The sequence below is a fragment of the Hyalella azteca genome, unplaced genomic scaffold (assembly GCF_000764305.2).
Source record: "Hyalella azteca isolate HAZT.00-mixed unplaced genomic scaffold, Hazt_2.0.2 contig3998, whole genome shotgun sequence".
NCBI classification, from domain to species: Eukaryota; Metazoa; Arthropoda; class Malacostraca; order Amphipoda; family Hyalellidae; genus Hyalella; species Hyalella azteca.
The window spans coordinates 40998-64611 of NW_025934225.1; the positions used below are offsets into that span (position 1 = coordinate 40998).

Genomic DNA, 23614 nt, shown 5'->3' on the forward strand with positions numbered 1-23614 from the left:
GATGATTACAAAGTAAGAGTAACATATTTATACCTAGAAAGACTTTATATTAATTTCCTGAAACATTTTTGGGTTCTAGTTAAGGAATACGAGCCACAATTTCATTGTTTGTAGTTTTTGCTTCTTTAATTCTTGAATTCAGTTCTTGAATTTTTAGTAAGGCTGATTATAGCAAAATTAGAACAGATGCTGCGGGCGCAGTTAGAGAACTGTTGACTTAAAAATTTTCCTCCTGTACACATAATTATACCTGTTGTTGCTATAGCACTTCAAACTGCCTATCTTTATTCTCTTTTAATTGATAATAGTTCATTTAACGATTATCATCAATACTATTTGGTAATATTCATGCTGATTTGATACATGAATGCTTTAATAACAAAATGTATCAAAATGAAAACTATTGAATACTAGTTTGAATGCAACCAATTACTAATGCGATTCACCATGCAGGCAACTAATTATCATGACGTCTTCATTAATAATTTTGTAATTGGACGTAAATATTGACCAGCGGTGCATGCCACCTGCAGCGGCTGCAGCAAGCAGGGTTGCTGCACTTCACCCCGTTTGGGGGTGAAGCAAATTTCAGCAATCCCGCAGGTAGTGGGATTGCTGCAACCCTTGCACCTCACCCCTTTTGGTAGTTGGGAAGAAGGAAGCAAGAGCAACAAGAGGGATAATTAAACGTAAGAAGAGCTACCCAATTTTTACGAAATAAAACGTGTTTGAGAAGAGGGAAGAGATGAGTAACATGGAAGGAGGAAATTTGGAACTAATGAGAATTCGCAAGTGAAAATTGAACGTAGTAATAGGTAGATATAACAGCCGCAGAAGAATGAATAAGAAGTTTATGAGGTTAAACCCGAGGAAATAGAGTTGATTATTAGTGGACGGAGAAAAATAATTGGTGATGTGTGGGAGGAGGTATAAGCTGAAAATGTAGAGAATGATTAGGATGGTGGATGTTCAGAGGTACAGTAGATATATTAGTATACATGGTGCAGAATTTATAGTTAGCGGGCATATGCATATGGTATGAAAAGGGTTGGCATGGAGGAGTAGGGATGGGATGGGTGGGGATGAGAGGAGTAGGGATGGAAGGAGTGGGGATGAGAAGAGTAGGGATGAGAGGAGTAGGGATGAGAGGAGTGGGGATGAGAGGAGTAGGGATGACAAGCTTGGCTGCACTAACAAGCCCCGCGAGGTCCTCAAGACGTTGCCGCTGCGCCCCAGCTTTGCCAACTCGATTTCTGAAGCCTCGACCTGCTCAGGTCCTGCGAGGTGGCAGGGGAAACCAGCAGGCGTCAAACTACATCTAACTAACTTAAATTCGTCTGAAAATTCACGTGAAAACAAACAATGAATTGAAGACGTTATTTAAAAGAGGTTAAATTACAGAATGCACACTTTGAAGCATTATTGCTGCCACGTGAGAACTGCGTTGCAGAAGCGGATGGCGAGAACCAAGTCGGTGTTGTTCCGTCACTCCGAATCTTGATGACTCCTTGCAAGGAGGTTCAATACTGCCGAACCCCTCATTGTTTAGACCAATTTGTGCAAAACCCGTTCTCCAGGTGGACGCACTGACGAATACCTAACATGAGCAGTTGAGCACCCTTTGCCTCCTGAGTCTGATCGATACGCAATCAAATATCAAGAAGCTTTGCAAGAAACTGTTTCCCCCGGTCACATCTGGCTCAAGATTCAAGACACTGAGGTAAATCCCTGTTCAGAAATTGATAGGTAACGTCGTCAAAAGATAAACACAATGTATTCGATAAATGCAAGTGCTGTGATCCGATGTTGACAGTTTAGGGCCTGTGTGTAATAAGTTCATATAGCACACATTGCTGAGACATCCTCGGGAACAGCGAACTCCTTAATTACCTAACCGTGCAAGCTTATTCTCATCGGCGAGCTCCCACCAATCACCATTGATCAATTATTTCTCTCGTATGTATTGTGACTTGTGAGTAACTTGAATGTAAAGTAACTTTTATAGTAACTATAGTAACTTGCACGTACAGTAACTTTTATAGTAACTATAGAAACTTGCACGTACAGTAACTTTTATAGTAACTTACAGTAACTTGCACGTATTGTAACTTTTGCACTAACTATAGCAACTGGAAGGTATATAGTAACTTTTATAGTAACTTTAGTAACTTGCACGTATAGTAACTTTTACAGTAACTATAGTAACTTGGTATATTAACTTTTAACGTCCCTGCACGCAGCTAATTATTAACAAATTGTACGAGACCATTTCCGTCGACGACTAAATAATATTTTTTTTTTCGTAAATACAGAGGAATTGAACCAAATTTGAGGCCCGCAGAAATTGAATAAAAAATTTATTGTTTATTTAAATTGCACTCACACCATTCTAAGTTTTTTTCATTTGCTAACACGATTTAACACGAATTTCATACAGCAAAATCAATTATTACTGCATACTTCATTCTTCACATAATTTCCGAGTCTTCAGCAACAGTATTTTCACGGAAATTCATCATCCAGTACGTTGGGCGCTTCATAGTTTTTCTAACATTAACTTCGATCAATTTTAGAGGGATAAATGCTACAATAAAGACATCATTATAAACACTTGAAAACAAATCGGACTAATCTTTTGTCAAGCTTGGCTACAGCTCGTATACTTCGAGCCCATATGCGTCACGTCTCATTTCATTACCCAGAAATGCAAGAAGACATAAAAATTACATTAGTTCTACAGAATTCAGGTAGTTAAGTACGTTTCTACGTATAATAAAAAAACTGTGAACAATATGTAAGGTCATCACAAGCTGAACGCGTTGGTGACATCTAAGGCTGACTAACCTGAGTGATAACTACCATCACAGGAGGCACCCACGACGATCAGCATTCGGTGTGTATCGTAGGTCGGTCATGTAGCGGCATCTCATAAGCGACTTATCAAGCTCCTCAAACGACATTCTTGTCCTCAGTAATGCAATAAGAGCGACGGCGCCCTTCGATCGAGCCGGCCTCGTTTCGGCGCATACGGCGCCTTCAAAGCGACTTCCGCAAAAATCCTGGCTTCTGAAGTGATGCTCTGAGATCTCGCGACGTAGTAGATGTAGTGATGTTGTCAAACATGCGGTCACGTCCGCGGGATATGCGCAAACATTGGCATCGGTTCTAAAGTGATGCTCTGAGATCTCGCGACGTTGTAGATGTAGTGATGTTGTCAAACATGCGGTCACGTCAGCGGGACATGTGCAAACAATGACGACGTGAAGACCAACATGCGGCACATGTTGACAAACATGTTGTCACGTAGAGCTAGCCAGCGCATGTGCAAACATTGACATCGGGAGGACCAACATGCGGCACATGTTGACAAACATGCGATCACGGCTCTCGTCGCATGTTCTGTATTGTACAGAATATCATTAGCGAGAACCAGTATGTGGCATATGTTGAAATGAAGTCGGTCGTTTCGGCAACTAACGCATGCCAATTGTAATCAGATTTCGAGTTAACATACGATTTTAAACTTTGCGAAACACTCTTCATTTCAAATTCCACCAATGGACTGTTGAAATTAAATGTTACGATTACATTTATATATCTCAACCTGCTATCCATAGAATCGTTTGGTTTTGCAACTAGCTGAGTTTGTCATCAGTAGGAGATGCCACGAATGTACATACGAGTGATACCTGCAAAACATAGTAGGAGTATGGCACGCAGTTGATAATAGGTGATTGATAGGAAATTCTGATCCGTACGATTAAGTAAATTAACACTCGCTTATCTAAGTTGGCATTTGCAGCGACTGTCATAGTTTAGACGCAAACATGACTCTCGTGGTCACGATGCCAATTTCCAAGATCATTTAACGACAATTTGACAAGAATTTCAAACGCAAGCAAGCATTTTACGTCTCAAAATTAACTGTAAAAAAACAAAGCTAGCTCGACTGAGATTTAGGTGCATATCCTACCGTGATTGAGATGTTAGGATAATTTGCCTTCTTCGAACATAAAGACGTCGAGCCATGAAGTCTTTTTTAAGTTAGCTTCTGCACTCAGGCTACAGCGAGCCACTTAGACGGAGTTCGATTATTCAGGGGCCGCTGAGGGAAAGAATGCAGCCGCACTTGATTATTAATTATGGAAAGTTCTGATTGGTGCAGCAAGTGAAGCCTATGCAGGTCTAACCAGGCCGCCTGGGGAGGTGGAGGTCAAAAAGGGGAGGCTGAAATGAGGGTGGCATTGATAGTGGGGCTACGTGCAGGCTAACTACGGAAAATGTTGCCTGACGATTGATTACACTGTGCAACAAAAAAAAATATTTTTTTCATAACTCAAGCCAAAATACTTTTCTCTAAAGGAATCGAGGTCGCGATTTCAAATCTGCAAACAGAAGTACTCTAGCACGTATAGTTTTCGAGGTATTCAAAAAATACTTTGATGAAATTCATAAAAATACAACATTTGGTAAACTGAACATGATTAAATAATATTGGATTATACATTTCTAACATCCTATTTATGTAATCAAAATATAAAAAAATGGTAATCAAAACTGTTTTAAAAGAATTCTTACCTAATTGCTCTGATATTTATGTTACAAATGCTTTTTCCCTCTTGATTTGCGACGGTGAGTAGATTCTTCCACCCTTTTTAGCAACCAACAATAGTCTCCTATAATATTTTAATTAAAGCGACCTTTATGCTGACTTTCCAAAAGCGCAATATCTTGGTGAAAACACTCACCATGCTCATCACTTATATCCCCAAGGTTTCCAGGGAAAAAATCCAAGTGGGAAAAAAAAGCATTTCCCAAGGGGGAAAAAGCAATGGAAAAATCCAGATCATTGGAACAGCAAATGGCATACTCTTTCTTTTTGAGCTTAATCATTGTGTTAACATGAAATAGCAGTTAGAACAGCAGATATGAGGTGCCCAATTTTTATCCTGGTCCCCAATTTGACAGCGAAAATAGTGCCTGTATGCTATCTTCACCTTGGAGGCCAGATTTTTTCTCTGATCTTTTGGGGTGAATTTGCCACAAATGTAACAGAAATTGTCAGGGTTGTTGTTACAATTTCGACGATTCATTTCAAACAATTACTGCTCAGTTGAAATTAAAAAATCAAATTAGCGCTTAGTTAATTAATATCCTAGATTTATCACGACCAAACTTTTCTTTAATGAAATTGTGAAAAAGTTTCAGAAAATTCAATAGCAATGGTACAAACACTAACAATAATATAATCCCACCCATTATTATACAATAAAAGTCATTTGAAACCACCAATACACAACACACTTTTACCAGGCAATATTTATTTTGAATGTACTTACACTTTTGGAGGCTGACCCTGAAGTTATATGCATAAAATATTTTCACAAACACTACTCGAAAACCTGACGTGCTAGAGAAATTTCAAGGGCATACATGGAATCAGCGTAAAAAACACATCAGATACAGGTAATTTCATACGAGTAGCAAAAATTTTGTTGCACAGTGTTATAATTAACAAAAGATAATGAATACTTTCAATGGTTCTTATCGATTACAATATAATATTTTTTTTATTTAATTAATTATCTATTCATGTGAATGGGTATTAACGTCACTACTTCGACCGCAAGCTCGACGTGCACAGTAAATACTACTTGCACTCGATCGTGCCAGCTGCCTAGTTCCAGCTGTCTATAGTGCCAGATTCCTAGAGCCAGCTGCCCATAGTGTCAGCTACCTAGAGCCAGATGCCTAGTGCCAGCTGCCTAGCGTCAGATGACTTACGCCAGCTGTCTAGTGTCAGCTGCCTATAGTGCCAGTTGCCTAGTGCTATAGTGTCAGCCGCGTTGTGGATGTGCCCCGTTGAAGTTCGTTGCACTTTCATAAACACAAGGGATTCTTACGCGGTCGTTCCAACACTCGGCGAAAATATCAACTCAGATTTTTTTCAACCACTAATATATAATATTCAAAGAGACTGCACTGGCAGTGCGCATTCTTATTTCCTTCTAACAACGAACTGAGGCCGCATGGTCTAAGATAGAGCATCTGATCCCATAATCAGCTCACAAACAATGATCCTAAGTTACAATTCAAATACCAGGAGTCTAATTCGTATATATTAGTCATCAAAAATCATTCATTTTCACATTTGATTCTTCCTCAAAAAATTGAGAACGCGTTCTCTGCTTTCACGTTAGGCACCTTAGCTCTGAAGAGGGAAACAAATTATGCCTAAAATCAAATTTTCCAGTTTGTATTCATGTCTGCTAACCCGTGACCGCTGGAATAGATGTAAAAAGAATGCAGTTGGGCGGTGGGATGATCCCAGTTTAGTCGTTCTAATGAAGTTATTGTAGTAAGTGCGGCGAAATAATGTCATAAAAACACCAAGACGCTCGTAAACCGCGCCCTGCGCACATCACCCTGAAGACACGGCGGGGTCCGGAGCACAATCTGCATTATCTCCCGTCACCCTAACGCCTACAAAAAAACACTGCCAACTATCCAATGAGAAACAATCGACTTCAGATTCTGCTGATGCTAATGAACTTTTCTTCAGCTCTTTTAGAGCTTCTCGTGTGTATGCAGTAGAAATTATAACAAGTTTGTTGAATTATTTTAGGAGATTTATGCCATAACTAATGGAATACATTTTTTATTTATTGGTGTTCCATAGAACAAGGTTAGAACATCATCGTGAGTCAGTGGTCGAGGCATCCACGATGATAGTTTTTTTTTCCAGAGGAAGATGAACAAGAGAACACTCCAAATATCTATATTATTTAAAAGACCATGGAAATTTCAGAAAAATCTGTACTAATATTTTTTACTTTAATCTAGTTATTTCTGGCTGCTTTATAAAAGCTGAAGAAGAATGAAGCCAGAATAAAATAAAACGAAAATGTTCTATCGAGTACTCGCAAGAAACCTAAGACTTTTTCTGTGGTGTCCAATAGATCGTTATAATTCAAGTCACGCTCGCCGCCGCGTCTTATTTACCAACACTTAATCGAATAACGCTAAGCAATAGCGTCTGCTGCCGTACGCACGCTATCAACGCTCCGAGAATCACGGACGATATCGCAATATCTGCTACCAGTGTTGCGTCTATTGTATTGTATGACGTAGCATGAACAGCACTAGTCAAATTGTTGCCCGATGATCAAACACATTCCATGTGATGTTTTTGAACCATAGTATCATAAATATCACCATACATCATAATTATATAATCCATGAAGCTGACATCGTAGCAACAATTACAAACGCTACCATTATCATATACCATCAATTTTGCAATCAATCGTAGACCACGGGGTGTCGTTCACAAAAATCTTAGCTAAATGCAGTGCCGATTTAGCCTTCTCCGCCAGTTTAACCTGCTACCCTGCATGCTTAGCCTACAGTACAACGCCGAGTTAAACTATCACACCAAGTTAACCAGTTACCTTATTAACATTCTAAAACTCAAATAATGTTTGTTTAATATAGTTATTTATTTCGAAGCCTAATATTTTATTGTCCTGCCAAGTGCAGTTTTGTAAATAAAATCATTAGCAAGCTGAAGTGAAACTTGGAAACAAAACTTCAAAGCACATGAATCGTTTAACTAGGTTTATTAACAGACAGTTTTAAGGTTTATTAACTGACAGCTTACACGTAAAAACCTAAAAGTTTATTTGAGTTTTATACAGATGACGTATTCATACAAGACACCGGCATTCTCGAACATGCAATTTAAGTAACCTTACAAACTGCAATGCAAAACTGTGATTAAATGCAGTAATTTGCGATTTTTTGGTGGGATGGTCAACTATGACGTAACTAACAGAGTTTAGGTTTGATGATCAGCACACCTGAGGAATATTATAATTAAATAAATGCGTCATTGCGGGAGAAACACTAGTCACATATTCTGAGATTTTATCTATGTTTTCAGCATTCAATGACTCTGATGAAATATCGTTCATTATATTGGTCCTGACGGCGGCAAAATGCTGAGCGTATGAAGACCACGCAACGATGAGACGCTCTTCGTTAAGCTCCTCCACAGCTTCTTTTGTTCCTGCGCAGGATCAATCAAGCCGGTAAGATTCTGCGATAAATAGAAAAATTTGCGATCGGTGACAAAAGAGCTCGCCGCGATGTGGCGTAAGAGGCTTTGCAAACAAAAGACTTCGTGAAAACAGCGGACTTTCTTGAGCCTGTGGGCCCATGTTGCTCTTGCCGGCGCTGGTGCTGCCGTGGCTGCTGGTGACGCGAGGCTGATGCATCGCGCATTGTCAATTGATAATGTCAAGTAGGAGCTGAATTACTTTCGTAACCTAATTCGAAAGCATTTTTCTAAAACTAACGAAATTTTTTCTAGGTAATTATATAAATGATTTGCTTAAATCACAAGTTCACCAAAAATTTAAAGCAAAAAAAAAGTCAAGTAAATTCACCATTTTTCCATCCAAAGCGTTCCGGAGACCAAGATCTCATCAAAACTTTCTACGTTGAAGAAAAACGCAATGTGAAAACCAACAAAATGTTCCAATGAAAATGTGATGAATTTTCTTTGCGTTTTCAGTGATTTTAATATCTTAAACCTTCACTTCCTTCTATACGTCAAGTATTTACTTTCTCTGTCTTCGTGATTCCAGATTTTGCGTCATGTTTTTTTTATCTCTTCTTGCTTCCTCGCACCGCGCAGCAGAATCTGGCCTCAGGACAGGCGTGACGTGTTGTCAAGGCCGCTAAGTGCGCACGCAACGGAGCGGTTGAACATCAGACGGAGTTTGTCCCTTACAAGACCAGAAATATTAGCACACAAATAATGGATCTCCTCCGCTAGCCATCATAGTACATTTTGTTGATACAAACCCCAAAATCGCAAGTTATCCACGCCAATTCGATGTAATTTTTTCTAATCATCGACGAAAATACTTCACGGCTTGAGTTTTACACCATTATGGTGTAAAACTCGCATTCAAACCACTTATTGGTGACTGAAATTCTTATTAGATGCACAACTGCACGTAGAGACGACGAACGATCCGTATTTTGGTCAACGCATGACCGCTGCATTCTTCGCGACAGTCGCTGCTGCTTACGCGCGGCGGCAGCAGAGAGCAGCTATATATATATTATCTCCGCTATAGCTATATTATCTCTGCTCTATAATCTCTGCTATTATATAAAGCTATATTATCTCTGCTACAATCTGCTATAATCCCTGGACCCTGCTGACCGAATGCACTGCCCCTGCGCTGCTTACAAATATTAAATAAATGAAGGACAGAACGTTTTCAAGCTTCGCATCACAGTATTTTTTAATAATCTTAGACCAACTCCATGTATCGAATGCCACGATGTATTTAGTTTCTTTGCCCATATATAAAATATCACATAATATTTGCGTAGCTTAATCGCTCATCACAAGGAAAATGTTTCTCTTTCTGTTTTTGTCTAACGTGGAAAACATGGATAAGATTTTTGTGGCTTGAACAGTCGCATCTAAATAATTGAACAGTCGTGAACAAATGAGACTTGGACAACAGCGAATCAGTCAATCCACTTCAGTCTTATATTTGAATACACGTGCATATAGAGTGCAACTATTGTTAAAATTTAAACGGGGTGTCAAAAGGCACAGGCAGCGAAAAAAAACAGCCATGTCTTTAAAGAATAAATGTTTCGGTATCGCGTATTAGATATTAAAATTTAGCCATTTTTTTCATTGCAATCGGTGAATAATATCGTTTATGGTGATCAAGCTTAACAATTATGAATTTACTTCAACCACAGCACCACTGCTATTCATCAGTGCATCTAGTTGATATCCAGTAGAGTACAGCACCGCTGCTATTCATCAGTGCGTCTTGTTGATATTCAGCAAGTACAGCACCGATGTTATTCATCAGTGCGTCGTGTTGATATCCAGTAGAGTACAGCACCGCTGCTATTCATCAGTGCGTCGTGTTGATATTCCGCAGAGTTTCACTCACCTTCGTTAAGTCGCCGTTGCGAGGCACGAAACTCGCGCTAAGATCACATGAATATTCATCAGCCTTTTCAGTTTGTCTCTAAAAGTTATAAAAAACTTCCAATCACTGAAACAATAAGAAACGGATTAAAATCCTCTGATCTGCTTACGCCTTCGTTTACTTAAGAAAAAAGTTGAATATTTTGCTCACGACGGTGTTTGCCAAAGTCGACTTTACTTCGATGTCCTGCGACTTCTGTGGATAAAAACCAAGGAAACTCATCGAAAAACGTGCGAGATTTGATGCCTTCCTTCAGACAGATCTAGACGCGGGATTAGAGCATGAACTTCTTTAGCTTGAAGGTACGGTACATGACAATGATACCGGTAGTGTGAGATGATACCGGTAGTGTGAGATGAAACTAATAAACTGCGTCATTAAGACTACTATGACCACTATAGCTACATTTCGTTCGTGGCTAGCATTGTTCAATGACCATTCAGGCTGTAATTAGCCGGCCTCATTACACTCACCAAAGAAAAAAAATACTCACGCAACCAGGAATTTTGCGTAAGTTGTTTTCTGGATGCCTTTTCCGCAATTTGTGTTAAGGGATGCAATATCTCAGAGTGTTTTTTTTAATTTAGCAAATTTACACACCAATTATCTATTTTGATAACATAATATTGTCAACAAGCACACTATCGGAAAAAATTCCTAAGTGCTTGTCCAATGTAGACATAAAGTTTCAGAATTTTTTTGCTGGAAATATTTCGGAGACAAAATTAAGCTCCATTTTTAATGCGTATATTCAATAATATCAATCTAATAAATATGGAAGCTAAACTTATACGGCTGCGATTAAAATATCAATGGACAAATAAGAAGTGAAGAAGCATAGAAGCTTTTCTACCAGCAATTGCAAAATCATTTATTAATGATTTCAAAGTGGTGAGCACTATAAGCGCTATCCAAACAAGGTTCTCACTCTAAATTCTACAAATATTCTGCAATCTTCAAAAATGTAGTAATATTGGAAGTCACTATACCATTTTAATAACTATTTCAGACACAGCTATTTCATACTGTTTGGCGTAAAGGGGCTCCGCTGATAGAAGTGGATCTGAAGGTAGATTTCTAGTACGACGCGACCTGCTTCGGTGCTCCGAGTTGAGTGACGTCATACCGACGTACCGTTGATTCCCAATTAGACTCGGAAACAAGAGAGGACAGAATTTAGGCTGGGAAATATCCGTATACCCTATGATTTTAAATTACTGATGCATAATTGCAAATGCAATACCAAATAACTAAAAATAAATACGATGTGAAAAAATGTAAGATTCTATTCGTGAAATGAGCACTTAATGGTAACAAGCATGTGTTCATAACCTCAGAAAAATTTCCTAATTCTTGTATGAATAGATTTTCCCTGCCTATATTTGGTCTTATCTGGCTTACGAGTGTAATTTAAAACGTTGTGTCAGGTATGACGTCACATGACTTCTAAATCATCATGATGGAGCACCGGTGCAAGAGTTATCGTCTTAGATATCGACTTGCCCGTCCACCGCGTTCAGAAGAGTGTCTTAACGCCCAACTGTGCGACGTCGCTTTGTCTGAAAGCGATCTGACATTTTAACTTCTCTCTTCGGTGTTTCTCACGTCAAGTTTAAAATATTTGTATATTTTCAAATGGATTTTTTGTCTGTACAAGAATTGTCCTGTTATCGTCCGTTACCTCAACTTTTTATATTCTGTAACTTACTCAATTATGTTTTTAAGTTATTTCATGCTAATTTATTCGATCATATGATTATATTTGCATTATTGAATAACTAATGTCGCTGGCCTCCGAGAACAGCGAGTTCTATACAGGCAGACTATAGGCGAGTGTTAAGAAAGGAACAGGCAGGCTAGATATAATGCCAGCATCCCTTTAATAATGGAGTGCAAAAGTTGGAGACGCTCTCGTGTGAACGCAGAACAGCGATAGGCGGAGGGGGATAGGCCTAAAAAAATAAGGAATAACGCAGACAAAAACTTCAGGTTAATATCGCTGTGTGAAATACAACTTCACATTCAATTAGAGGGTATGGTGGTTGATAAGGGTAAGAATTAATTCATTGTAAACTTAATGGGGAAACCGATAACATGTGAACAAACAGAAATACTAATTTCTGCGGAAGAAATATTCGATTGCAAATTTACGACACCGATGACAAAGCAGACATTCGATTCAAGCATCCTAATCTTGCATGATAAACATATATCACTATAATGCACCAGAATATATAGAGCAAAGGACGTACCGGGAACGCAGCCGTGCACCACCAATGTTGTGCACCAATAGGCTCTGAATAGAAAGCCTTGCATATTTCCGTGTGGCCACCAATCAGCCGCGTATTAACCCTGCAGTAAGTAACCAGCCCATGACATCATCTTGCTTGATAATGTTACAGTCAAGAAGTGGCATAGGCCTTCCCTTCTTGAGGGAAGATATTATGAAAGTCCATTCGAAGCAGGGCAGTGGTGGTCTCCGATATGTGTCCCGACGTATATACCAATGTGAAACGCCTCGACTGACTCAACCACACAGCCTCACCTCTCAACACTAACAATCACAGCTGAATAGTCAATCACCTTTCATTCATTATCTAATTATTTTCCAATGATATCATCGGTAAGTTAGTACTGAATCACCACTCCCACTCTGTTGCAACGCAAACCCCACTCAGTCCCGCTCACCTCATCATCACTAACCGGTCCACACTCTCTTCAGTAAATCACCACTAAATCACTGCACTATCACAAGTAGATCACCACTCAGTCCCACTCAAGCACCACTCCCCACTCCCGTTGTCGCGTTGTCACCACCATAATGTGGCTCAGCAACGCTCGTTTAATGCGGCATCAATTCTCCTTTATGGCTCATTCCGTCATCTGGTGGATGGGCTGTCGAATACCTGTCCACTCCGGCCACCGTCTGCTGCCATCAACGGCCGTCTATTGCAGCCTTAGTCCATCAGCTGTCACGTACGGCCGTCTGTTGCCGCCTGCTGCTACCTACGGCCGTCTGTTGACGCTTACTGCCAACTACGGCTGTCTGTTTCCGTCTATTGTTGTCAGCCGACCGTTACATTTTACATGTACATCATTTGGTCGCTTTCGTTTATTCCTCGACACGGATTCAACCTAAAGTAACTTTCACGGTACGTACTACGTAGATACTACGTACGTCCATCCGCACTAACTTCTGGATATTGGTACGTCCATACACGGTGCGTCCTGGATGTTGGTACGCCAATTATTTGTACGTCCAGGATGTCGGTACGTCTTTCTACGGTACATCCTGTTGGTACGTCTATCCAAGGAAATTTCTGTACGTTGGTGCATTTATCCACGGTACGACAGAATGTTGGTGCTAGGGATACGTCTCTTCGTGACTCGAGCACAGCTATGCAGGTTCAGTTCATTTATATGCATTATACAAGTACAGAGTTTTCGCAGTGCATTGTGTAGTTGTAGCCCTTACCAGCGCGTAACTAAAATGAATGAATTAACCACCGATATATTCAAAACCTAAAATGCGAAAGGTTCTAAACCAAAAATGGAAAAGATCTCGATGTAGGTACGTCCATCCACGGTACGTTCGACAGCCTCAAACATCCGCATTACGACGCTTGCCTTGTCCGGTCTTCGTTAATTGGGACGCTGTGCGCAGCACAACAAGTGCCTTGCGCTGTTGTCTCGTCGTTTGTTTTCCCGTTTCTGTGATGGATAACGAAGCAAAGAGCGGATAGCGTCTCGATGTCCCCTATCCGCACCCATCAGTATTCCGGTCCCCATCCGCACTTCTTGTGCGGAGTCTTGCTTTTTATTTCAGAACCTCCACCTGAGCTGCCACCGGCATCCTGCCAAACACCAAACCTGAAGCGCTGAGACAAACACCAAGTGTGGTGTAGCGCTGAGTCTAACACCCAGAGTGGTGAAGTGTCATGTCAAATGAGACGAAGAACTGAGTTGACACTAGGTGTAATGAATTATTGAATAAATCTACAAGTGATGTGAAGCATTCAGTCAAACAAGTGATGTGAAGCATTCAGTCAAACAACAAGCGATGTGAAGTATTGAGTCAAACAACAAGCGATGTGAAGCATTGAGTCAAACAACAAGTGATGTGCAGCATTGAGTCAAATAACATGTGTGGTAAAAGGCCCCAGCACTTGGCGCTCGTCAAGCAACTGCTGTGTTGGAGCTCCACTTCTCATTCGCTGCCCTGACGCCACTTCTGGTCAGCAGCTGACTTAAAACTTTCAGGACAACAATTTTATACGATTTCTTTAAGCTTTTTAAATTCTTTGCTGACATTAGTTTCTAAAAATCCTAACATTTTTAACGAAACATGTGTAAACGCTAAATGGTCCGCCCTGTACTTCATAGAACGACGTGTACACGGGATCAGTCTGCGGGCGACGGGGTTGGACGTTCGGCGGCCGTGCGTGCATCAACGCGGCACCAGACAGCAGAGCAAGCACGAGCCATCGCGATATTTCCTTGTGCCTAAGTACAGCTATTTTGCTGCTGATAGCCGCGCCAGAATTACCTAACTGGTGCATTGGTATATGGTGCATTGGTAACTTTATTTTTGTTGTCTACATATTTATGTTTGAGTAAACATGATCTTCTCTATATATTGTGTTGTGCAAGGACACTGGTGGTTAGTCTGTTTAGGTTTTTTGAATCATGGTAAGGTTCATTGACTAAATTTCGATCATTGCATTACATTATCATTATCTCGAGAGTTTGTTTCAACTTTCTCTATCTGTTCATTGTTTTCCGTCTTTCCTATTTTGAACACTTTTGAAAGACAGGGATTCAAGCATATCAAAATTTATATCGTCGGTTAGGAATAATAAAAGAGCGAGTATTATTTAACAATGTGGCTGTAGATAGGGCCTCGAAAGACTCACATAATCTTGTCATGAGAACGAAAGTGTACCCACTTCTCAGTGTGTTGATGCTTGCCTCAAGCTCGGCAGACGAGTTACAACTTTGACAAGTTATACAGCACGTTATATAACCTGTCACGACCCGGATCATGCTACGTTGAATTCATGCTCCGTCTGAAACTTCAGACACGTAACAACTTGGATAGATTATACAGCACGTTATATAACCTGTCACGACCCGGATCATACCACGTTGAAGTCATGCTCCGTCTGAAACTCACGACAAGTTACAACTTAGATAGATTATACAACATGCTATATAACCTGTCACGCCCTGGATCATGCCACGTTGAAGTCACCGCTGTCAGACGCTGACGAGGCAGCGTTCCTGTAATTGCTGAGGTCGTCTGAGCAGCATTGCGAGTGCGTCAGTTAGAGCAGTTAAGACTGGAGGGCAATTGCGCGGCTGCTGAGTAAGCACATCCCAGTTAGGGCTGGTCGATGGAACTGGTAATTAGCGAACATTTCAGAGACTTATATTCTGGACGACACAAACACCGTCTTGTTAGAACACGGCTTTGCTTTCACGGACCACAACCGTTGAACCTGCTGTGAAGCTAATAGGCGCGGTCTAGCTTACGAATGAGGCAAGTCGAGGCAATAAATCATTTTCACTAAAAAGTAAACCCAATCAGTTTGTTAGATAAATCCAATTATGTGAAACTAACTTCCACTAGAACTTCTAATCTTAATGAATGAACAAGGTCTGATCTGCAGTGAAGTCACACTATCATGACCTAAGACCAAATGGGCAGATCTCTGTATTAAATCAATAAAGAATTGGATCAACGATAAAAAAATCTCGTGTCGTCCAAATAATTGCCTTATAGTATCAGTACAATAGTTTAACCTTCTCACAGAATCATATCTTTACAGATAAAATTAGCTAGAAGGGAAGTCCTATAATTTCCTAAACGAGTGACTCCGCACGCCGTTAGAATGCGAAATGAAATAATTCTGAATTGCAAACGCTTTTCGAACATCATACTCTCCATCTAATCCCATTCACCACGGTTTCATATTACTAGTTGTCTTTTGGCAAACGCACGCTAATTATATTATTAATGATTATCTCCAAAATCATAGTTGATTGAGGAAACGTATCGATGCACGAGAAGTCTTTCAAGGAAAAAGCTTTTGAAAGTACAGTATGCAGGTTGATTCATTTATACTCGCACTGAAATAGCAGCATCTTGAAGCATTTAAGGGAAAATAAAGCTAAAATTTAGTTTCAATTAATTATTGAATGTCATTTTTGGAGTTAATGTATAGTATTTAATGTCATTTATGGAATTATTTTTCGCTTTGACAACATAGAAGTAAAAAGCGAGGCAATGATATAATTCGATAACTCGTCGTTCTTTACGAAGTTTGTTCTCACAGAGAAGGTTTCCGTGTAGCAGCTGAGGCTCCACCAAGACTTTAAGGACTCAAGAGCAGAGATTTATAGCTAAATTTTGACATATTACGCTATGGATCGTAGATTCCAAACTTTCCAGTTCAATAAATTCCCGCTGAAAATCATGACTTGTGCAAAATGAGTGCAAACGCGGGACGGCAAGACGCTTTTTATTGAAGGGGTCGCGAGCATAAACTTCCATTGATAAAAAGCGTCCAAAAAGCACCAGCGAATAAAAGATGTCATAAAAGAGGGACGCCCGCTAGCAGGCGTAGATTTTACGGCAAGATTACACAATTATCACAGATCAACGGAGGCTTCCTCCTGGCGACGATGGCAACACTTGGCGGCCAAACGGAGGCTTCCACCTGGCAGCGATGGCAACACTTGGCGGCCAAACGGAGGCTTCCTCCTGGTGACGATGGCAACAATTGGCGGCCAAGCAACGGCTTCTTTTTGACAAGGATGGCAACACTTGGCGGCCGAACGGGGGCTTCCTCCTGGCGACGACGATGGCAACACTTGGCGGCCAAGCAACGGCTTCTTTTTGACAAGGATGGCAACACTTGGCGGCCAAATGGAGGCTTCCTACTGGCAACGATGGCAACACTTGGCGGCCAAATGGAGGCTTCCTACTGGCAACGATGGCAATTGGCGACTTGACAGATGGCAATTCCTGGGTGCCCTATTAATGGAAGCTCTTTCCGAACGGAAACAAAAATCCTTCAAAAAATTACGAAATATTTCCATTGATGAACATGCCTGATTTAATAAACCAAATTTTTAAGAATAAATATTGAATTATACGGGCTTGTTGGTGCCTGAACTTGTTAAGATTTTGTCCTTAATTGAAATTATTGAAGATCTGAGAGCTGGCCTGCGATGTGACAGCCACGGGAGCAATCAACTCTAGTGATCCCAAACTGACAGCAACTTTGGACAGCAAAAGGCAACTGGTGCTGGCAGAGTTCCAGCTTTAACTGAGGAGATTGTCTCTGTATTGGATGAGAGAGTCTCTGTTTTGGATGAGAGTCTCTGTATTGGATGAGAGTATCTGTATTGATGATAGTCTCTGTATTGTATGAGGGTCTCGTGTTATAAATAGTCTCTGGTATCAAGTCATTGTCTTCCTACAAATTGAGAAATTATAGTTTCGTCTCGAAACTAATTCAAGCGTTATAGAAATTAACTTAATGTTCTTTACTGATATGAAATTCGTAGCTGTTGAATCAAATAATTTTTTCATTGTGCAACTCAAATTAGTTTTTGAAAAAAGAAAAGTTCGTAAATTTCAGCGTTACAAGTTGGATGACGTGTCACGGACGCCACTACGGTCCCTGCATGCGGTGCTCAAGCAGCAGTCAGCGGTTGCAGCTCCAACCAAATCTTCCGGCTGTAGAAAAGGTTTGCGCTATATCAGCACCTTTTTTAACACTTGTGATAACCAATTATTAAAATTTTTCATAATTATAGTGAAGGGACTTGAGTTAAACCATATTTCACTTCAACGCCCACCATATTCATGAAATGACTTCTTTTATACTCGCTTGGGGCGATGCCAACTGTAACGATCTTGCGTGCCGAGGTTCAATAATAAATTCAGATACAAAGACCATTTATATTAATTGGTGCTTACAAATTTGAATAAACCTAAGTAATCTTGAATAAAGTTAGAGCACAGGAGCGGCAAGGCGTAGGTAACGGCTTGTTAGGCAACGATGCCTAACAAGCAACGAATACAAAGAATAGAAGAAAGATACAAAGAATAAAGAAAGAAAGAGTCAAAGAATAAAGTCTAATTAACGATCAATTCAACATAATACTCAACACTGATATGAAAATAAATCCTCAATACAAATTTAATAACACCCAAAGAAACAAGATATAACACGAGTACAGTATCAACAGATACAGCAGAGGCTATAAGGACACTAGCACATTATGCGTACCTCAGCAGTTGCGGAACTTTACTTCTTGCACTTAACCCAGAGGTAAGTTCGCATTAGCAGACTGCTACGGGATCGTCAACCCGTTCTCCTAATTCTCCATTCACCACATTGGTTCCTTCAATATTTTTCTTCATATCGTTGTCTAAGAAATCCCGAATAAGATCCCTACACCAACCCCCTTGCTGAGTTTGACGCTGGAACACGAAATTATTCAATAAGATTGTTAACATAACTCGCTAAAGTCATGAGACTCATAGAGCGATAAGATGTATGAGTTTCTGCTACAACGCTGATAACTATAACACTGTTCATTAAGAGAGTTAACGATCAATCATAACGCATGAATGAACAGGTCGCTTGTTCACACGAGTGTACAGGTCACACAGTCCACACGAGTGTACAGGTCACACAGTTCACACGAGTACACAGGTCACACTGTTCACACGAGTACGCAGGTCACTAGTTCCCACGAGTGTACAGGTCACCAGTTCACACGAGTACACAGGTCACCAGTTCACACGAGTGTACAGGTCACACAGTTCACACGAGTGTACAGGTCACCAGTTCACACGAGTGTACAGGTCACCAGTTCACACGACTACACAGGTCACACAGTTCACTCATAAGCTGAGCTGATGAGGTCTCAGGTCGGCCGGCAATCGCCGTGTCGTCATCTGAGTTGTAAAGCAAGTTTTTTTCAGACTGTGTCGTTAGGCCGCAGCTTTATGAACCATCGGCGCTGCCATCATCAGGCGCTTAAGTGTTTAGGTCTCGGCCGCTCGCCGACGCTCTAATTTGCCGGCCAAACTCCGCTGCTTCTTAAAGAAGCCCTCGATGATTTTCGATTGAATTTCCTCATACTTTTTTTCAGAAAGCTCTTAACAATTGCTGAGCAAAATTGGTGACATCTTCATATGGATCCACGTATTGATTGTTGCCTGAAGTAACTTCGTGATACTAGAAGCGGCCTGTGATGAGGATTGCTGAGGAACCCTTGATACTTCGAGTATTTTATTATATGGTTCATAATTTCTAATAGTTTCAATGATTTCCTAATATCCTAAAACTTTTAAGGATGGCGCGGTGACAACTAAACGAATCTAATAATTCACGCTTTTAAGTTAAACATGTTTGATTTTGAATGTAAACTTCTGAAATAAAATAAGCCTTCTATGATCTAGTAGAGAATCTGCCAAAAATTCTTCGGAGAAGCTCCTGTTATTAGGTCATCGAATCTTGTGACGATTTCCTAATGATGTTCATTATATTTTCTCAAAAAAATTTATATTTTCATACGAAAATGTCCGGAACTCGCTGAGCAAGCCAGTGGAGGATTGCTCTAAGGAGCTCATGATACTTCCCTTTACGTCATCAACCGAAAAGCTCACGATAAAAACCTGTAAATAAAGTTTGCGAAGTGGTATTTGAAGATCACTTGAATTCGAACGAGCATTGGAGAATAGAAGGCATTGAGTAGCGCTGATGCTGGCGCGATATTGTGATTGAAAAGCGCGCCTTTCCAATGGCCGTATTATGCATCCGAGGAAGAGGTTCGCTGGGATGACGTGCTCATCTGTCAAAAGGGTTCGTTCCATCGAGGGAAGATTTCTAAATGAGATTCCCAGCTCGCATCACAGCTGCTTACTTACTTACATACTACATGGATAAAGCATAGGCCTAATGTGGCTAGGCTGAGCAGGTTCTCGTGCGATGGTACAGAGACGATAGGTCTCACTAAAGTTAAGTCTCTGTAACGGTGTAGGTCTCTCGTGGCTTTCCATTCAATGAGTTTTGTGAAGATCAATACAAATCTATTTAATATCCAAGCATTTTTATGCAAATGCACTCTTCCATGTTTTTTCTTTATGCATTTATGCTAGATACACAAGAAAATCTAAGTCATCTCGGACTTAATGCAGTAGTAAAACCAAACCAGCTTTTGCCAAGAAGCAAGCGTGGTCTGCATAGACAATAAGCATGCGTCACGTAAGCAGAAGCCTGTAGGCCTAGGCAGAGTAGGCCGCAAAGCCCCCATGCATATTTGTTCCAATGCTTGGCTATCAGCGCGCCCATCTAATGGGCTTATCAGACTCAGAGAGACGCTCCTCAGCAGCAGAGACGTGATGCTTTAGCTGATATTCAACCCTTTCAAACATCATGGTCGTAATATCGGTGGCCATTGGGAGGCCGAATGTTGGCCACCGGTTTTACTCTGGATCTCACCGCCCAGAGCAACAATCGAATAACAGGGATTACTGGAGTCTTTGCCCTCCGTGCTGCGCCGAATACAAGCAAAAGCTTCCGCTTTATTCTAAGCATTGAATTTAATTGCGCGTCCTCGTCAGAATTAAACGCTTGTAACTCCTTAATGTTAACAATCAATTAAATGAGAATTAATTCCCTGAAAAATTTATAACTCGGACTGAATAAAAAAGTTGGGGTGTTCGAATTTTCCTTAGTACATAAATTGGTGCAAAATTCAATAATTTCATTATCAAGATACGATAAGTTTCAAAGAGCGTCGTAAACTTCCAAAAAAAATCCCAGAAAAATGTAGGTTTTTTTAATTGGTTTCTGCCTTACAGATGTTTTTTAAGAGCTTCCCAGGTTAGGTTTATACGCAGTTCGGTCACCGCCGTTCCTTATCATAAAAATCGTATAAACAATCCTATTTTGGATATATCGCTATATTCCTTTCTTCATTCCTTTGAGGAAAAACACCCGCTCCACTTCGAATGAAAAATTGAAGAACTAAACGATCAAAATTCTGAACATCGCAGCAGCGTCGGACGCGGCATTTCGATCGCTTGACGGCAGGAGTCACCCTTTCGGAATGTAAATGTCAACAGCACGTGTACGTAGCGAGGCTTAAAATCAGGCCCATGCCGCCACTGTCTTCCAATTGACTTCCCAGCCACCGGCACGGGTGAAAAAATTGGATTCGCCGTGATTTCTCGTGATTCGATCGCATCAATAAAACTACCGAATTCGTACATTATTGTAAATGATAACAAAAGACTCTACTTATGTCTTCTAGTGTGTAAATACAAAGTTTGAGCTTCGTGGAACAGCCACGGTGTCGCAATTCTGCTTTTTTAAGTTCAGATTGTGCTGCGTAAAAAATCAGCCCCTCTTGGGCAATGTTATATTAATATCGGTATATCGCCAATCCTTTTTTGTGCAGACAGGCCTAAAAATCACAAGAATTTATTTTGTCTTAACCCTGGCAATCCTAACCTTGGTTAAGTTTTAACCCAATCAGGCTTTAACTTGGTCAAGTCTTAACTGCACCAAACCGGGACTTGATCAAGTCTTAACACTATCAGGCATTAACTTGGTCAAGCTTGATCTCCGCCAAGCTTTAATTAACTTGGTCAAACATTAATCCTGGTAAACCTTAACTTAGTCACAATTCACAAGCCTCCACACTCTTCGGCCAAGCCTTATCTTGGTCATCCTTCTCACCACAAAGCCTCAACATCGTCAAGCCCTTGAAACAATCGATCCTATTACTCGCCAAGACCTTGGAAACCTCAAGCTCATAAGCACAACAAGTCCTTGAACACTCCAAGTTCTTTAATACGCCAAGTCTCTGAAAACATCAAGTCCTTGAACCCACTAGGTCCTTGAATTCACCAAGGCCTTGGACACACCGAGTCCCCCACGGGCCAGGCTCTGGAGCCACCCACCGCCGCCCCATGAGTGGCGTGGGCCGCGCGTCGCGCCCTTGGCGGGGCAGCCTCGACCTCCTGCGCCGTCGCGGTCGCCGCGCTGGTCGCTTAGTGGCAATTATTTCAACTCCCCGACGCTGACCTGCTGGTCTCGAATGCGTAGAACATCCTCGGGTGCATCAATCCCATAGTTTTTCTGTCCACCCGTCGGAACATCCATTGCTGTATCACGGCGTCTCTTTGTCACCATTTGAAGGCACCCACGATCATCTATCTTCTTCTTTGCCAGTCCATAAGCTCATCCATCCATACATCCATACATCCATCCATCCAACAATCTATCCAGTCATGCACCCGTCCAGTTCTCTGCACATCCACACTATTGCCTGCCTTTCCACCATTCGTCTTAAAGCCAGCCAAACCGCCATTTGTTTTTCAACCCATTCAGTAATCACCCCCAGATACCATCCACTGAACCACCAGACCAACTATACGCATATAAATCCATTCACTCTTCCACCTGCCCTGCCGTCCATCCATCCTACCTTCTACCTGTCCTCACATCCTCCCGTCCACCCATCCTCCCGTCTACCCATCCTCCCATCCTTCCGTCCTCCCGTCTACTCGCCCACTCAACGTCCCATGGGCGCGCGAGGTCATCAATTAAAGAGACGCGCCATTTTTTAACGCCTGCAAGCTTTAGGCTTAATGAAAAACTCGCTGTGACTTTGATGAGCGCAGCCTTCCTGCCTGTCCTGCTGCCGCGCTGTCCTGCTCTGGGTGTCCTTAGCCTCAGTGCCCTCATTCCTCTCCTGCCATCAGTGCCCTCATTCCTGTCCTGCGATCAGTACCCTCATTCCTGTCCTGCCATCAGTGCCCACATTCCTGTCCTGCCATCAGTGCCCTCACTCCTGTCCTGCCATCAGTGCCCTCATTCCTCACCTGCCATCAGTTCCCTCATTCCTGTCCTGCGATCAGTGCCCTCACTCCTTCCCTGCCATCAGTGCCCTCACTCCTTCCCTGCCATCAGTGCCCTCACTCCTTCCCTGCCATCAGTGCCCTCACTCCTTCCCTACCATCAGTGCCCTCATTCCTGTCCTGCCATCAGTGCCCTCATTCCTTCCCTACTATCAGTGCCCTCACTCCCTCCCTGCCCTCAGTACCATACCCTTTTTCTACGTTACGTGCCCTTATTCCGTCATCTTCCGTAGATTTGCTATCTAATTTCATTCATTTCCGTTTTTCCTATTAAAATTTTGATCAACTAACCCACACAACACTCGCTAGTTTTTCATAATTTCCCTATCGTTTCTTTTTCTGTCGTTTTTCGTTTAGGATCCTTCAATCTTATTCGAAAAAATCTCACTTCCACTGAATAACAACATAAAAAAGAAGATATAGCAGGAATTATAGAGGCCAATTAATGCCGCTCACTGGGCAGCAACTGCACTAAACGTCTTCACAAATTGTAGAAGCTTAATGCAAAGTTTGTGTTTCCTGCAAATTTCGATCCACGATATGAGCAAATGGTTCATTAACCGCCAATGATTCATTGTTTTTGCATCATTATATTTCTATTCATGCAATTTAGTAAAAGATGGGAGCTGTGAGT

The 23614-nt window shown here is 41.2% G+C and overlaps 1 protein-coding gene across 1 annotated transcript; it reads left to right on the forward strand.

Annotated features, from left to right (window-relative positions):
- Positions 1-1072: 1072 nt before the first annotated feature.
- On the forward strand, positions 1073-23226 carry LOC108679005 (extensin-like). Its single transcript, XM_018167512.1, has 5 exons — positions 1073-1274; positions 1611-1720; positions 21954-22176; positions 22451-22657; positions 22877-23226. Exons 1-5 carry the CDS (start codon positions 1073-1075, stop codon positions 23224-23226), a joined length of 1092 nt encoding a protein of 363 aa, XP_018023001.1.
- Positions 23227-23614: the final 388 nt, after the last annotated feature.

Coding starts and splice junctions, on each gene's coding strand:
- LOC108679005 (XM_018167512.1), top strand. CDS start 1,073: ATGGGTGGGGATGAGAGGAGTAGGGATGGAAGGAGTGGGGATGAGAAG. Junction 1,275..1,610: donor TGAAGCCTCGACCTGCTCAG/GTCCTGCGAGGT, acceptor TAACATGAGCAG/TTGAGCACCCTTTGCCTCCT. Junction 22,658..22,876: donor ACGTCCCATGGGCGCGCGAG/GTCATCAATTAA, acceptor TCCTGCCATCAG/TGCCCACATTCCTGTCCTGC.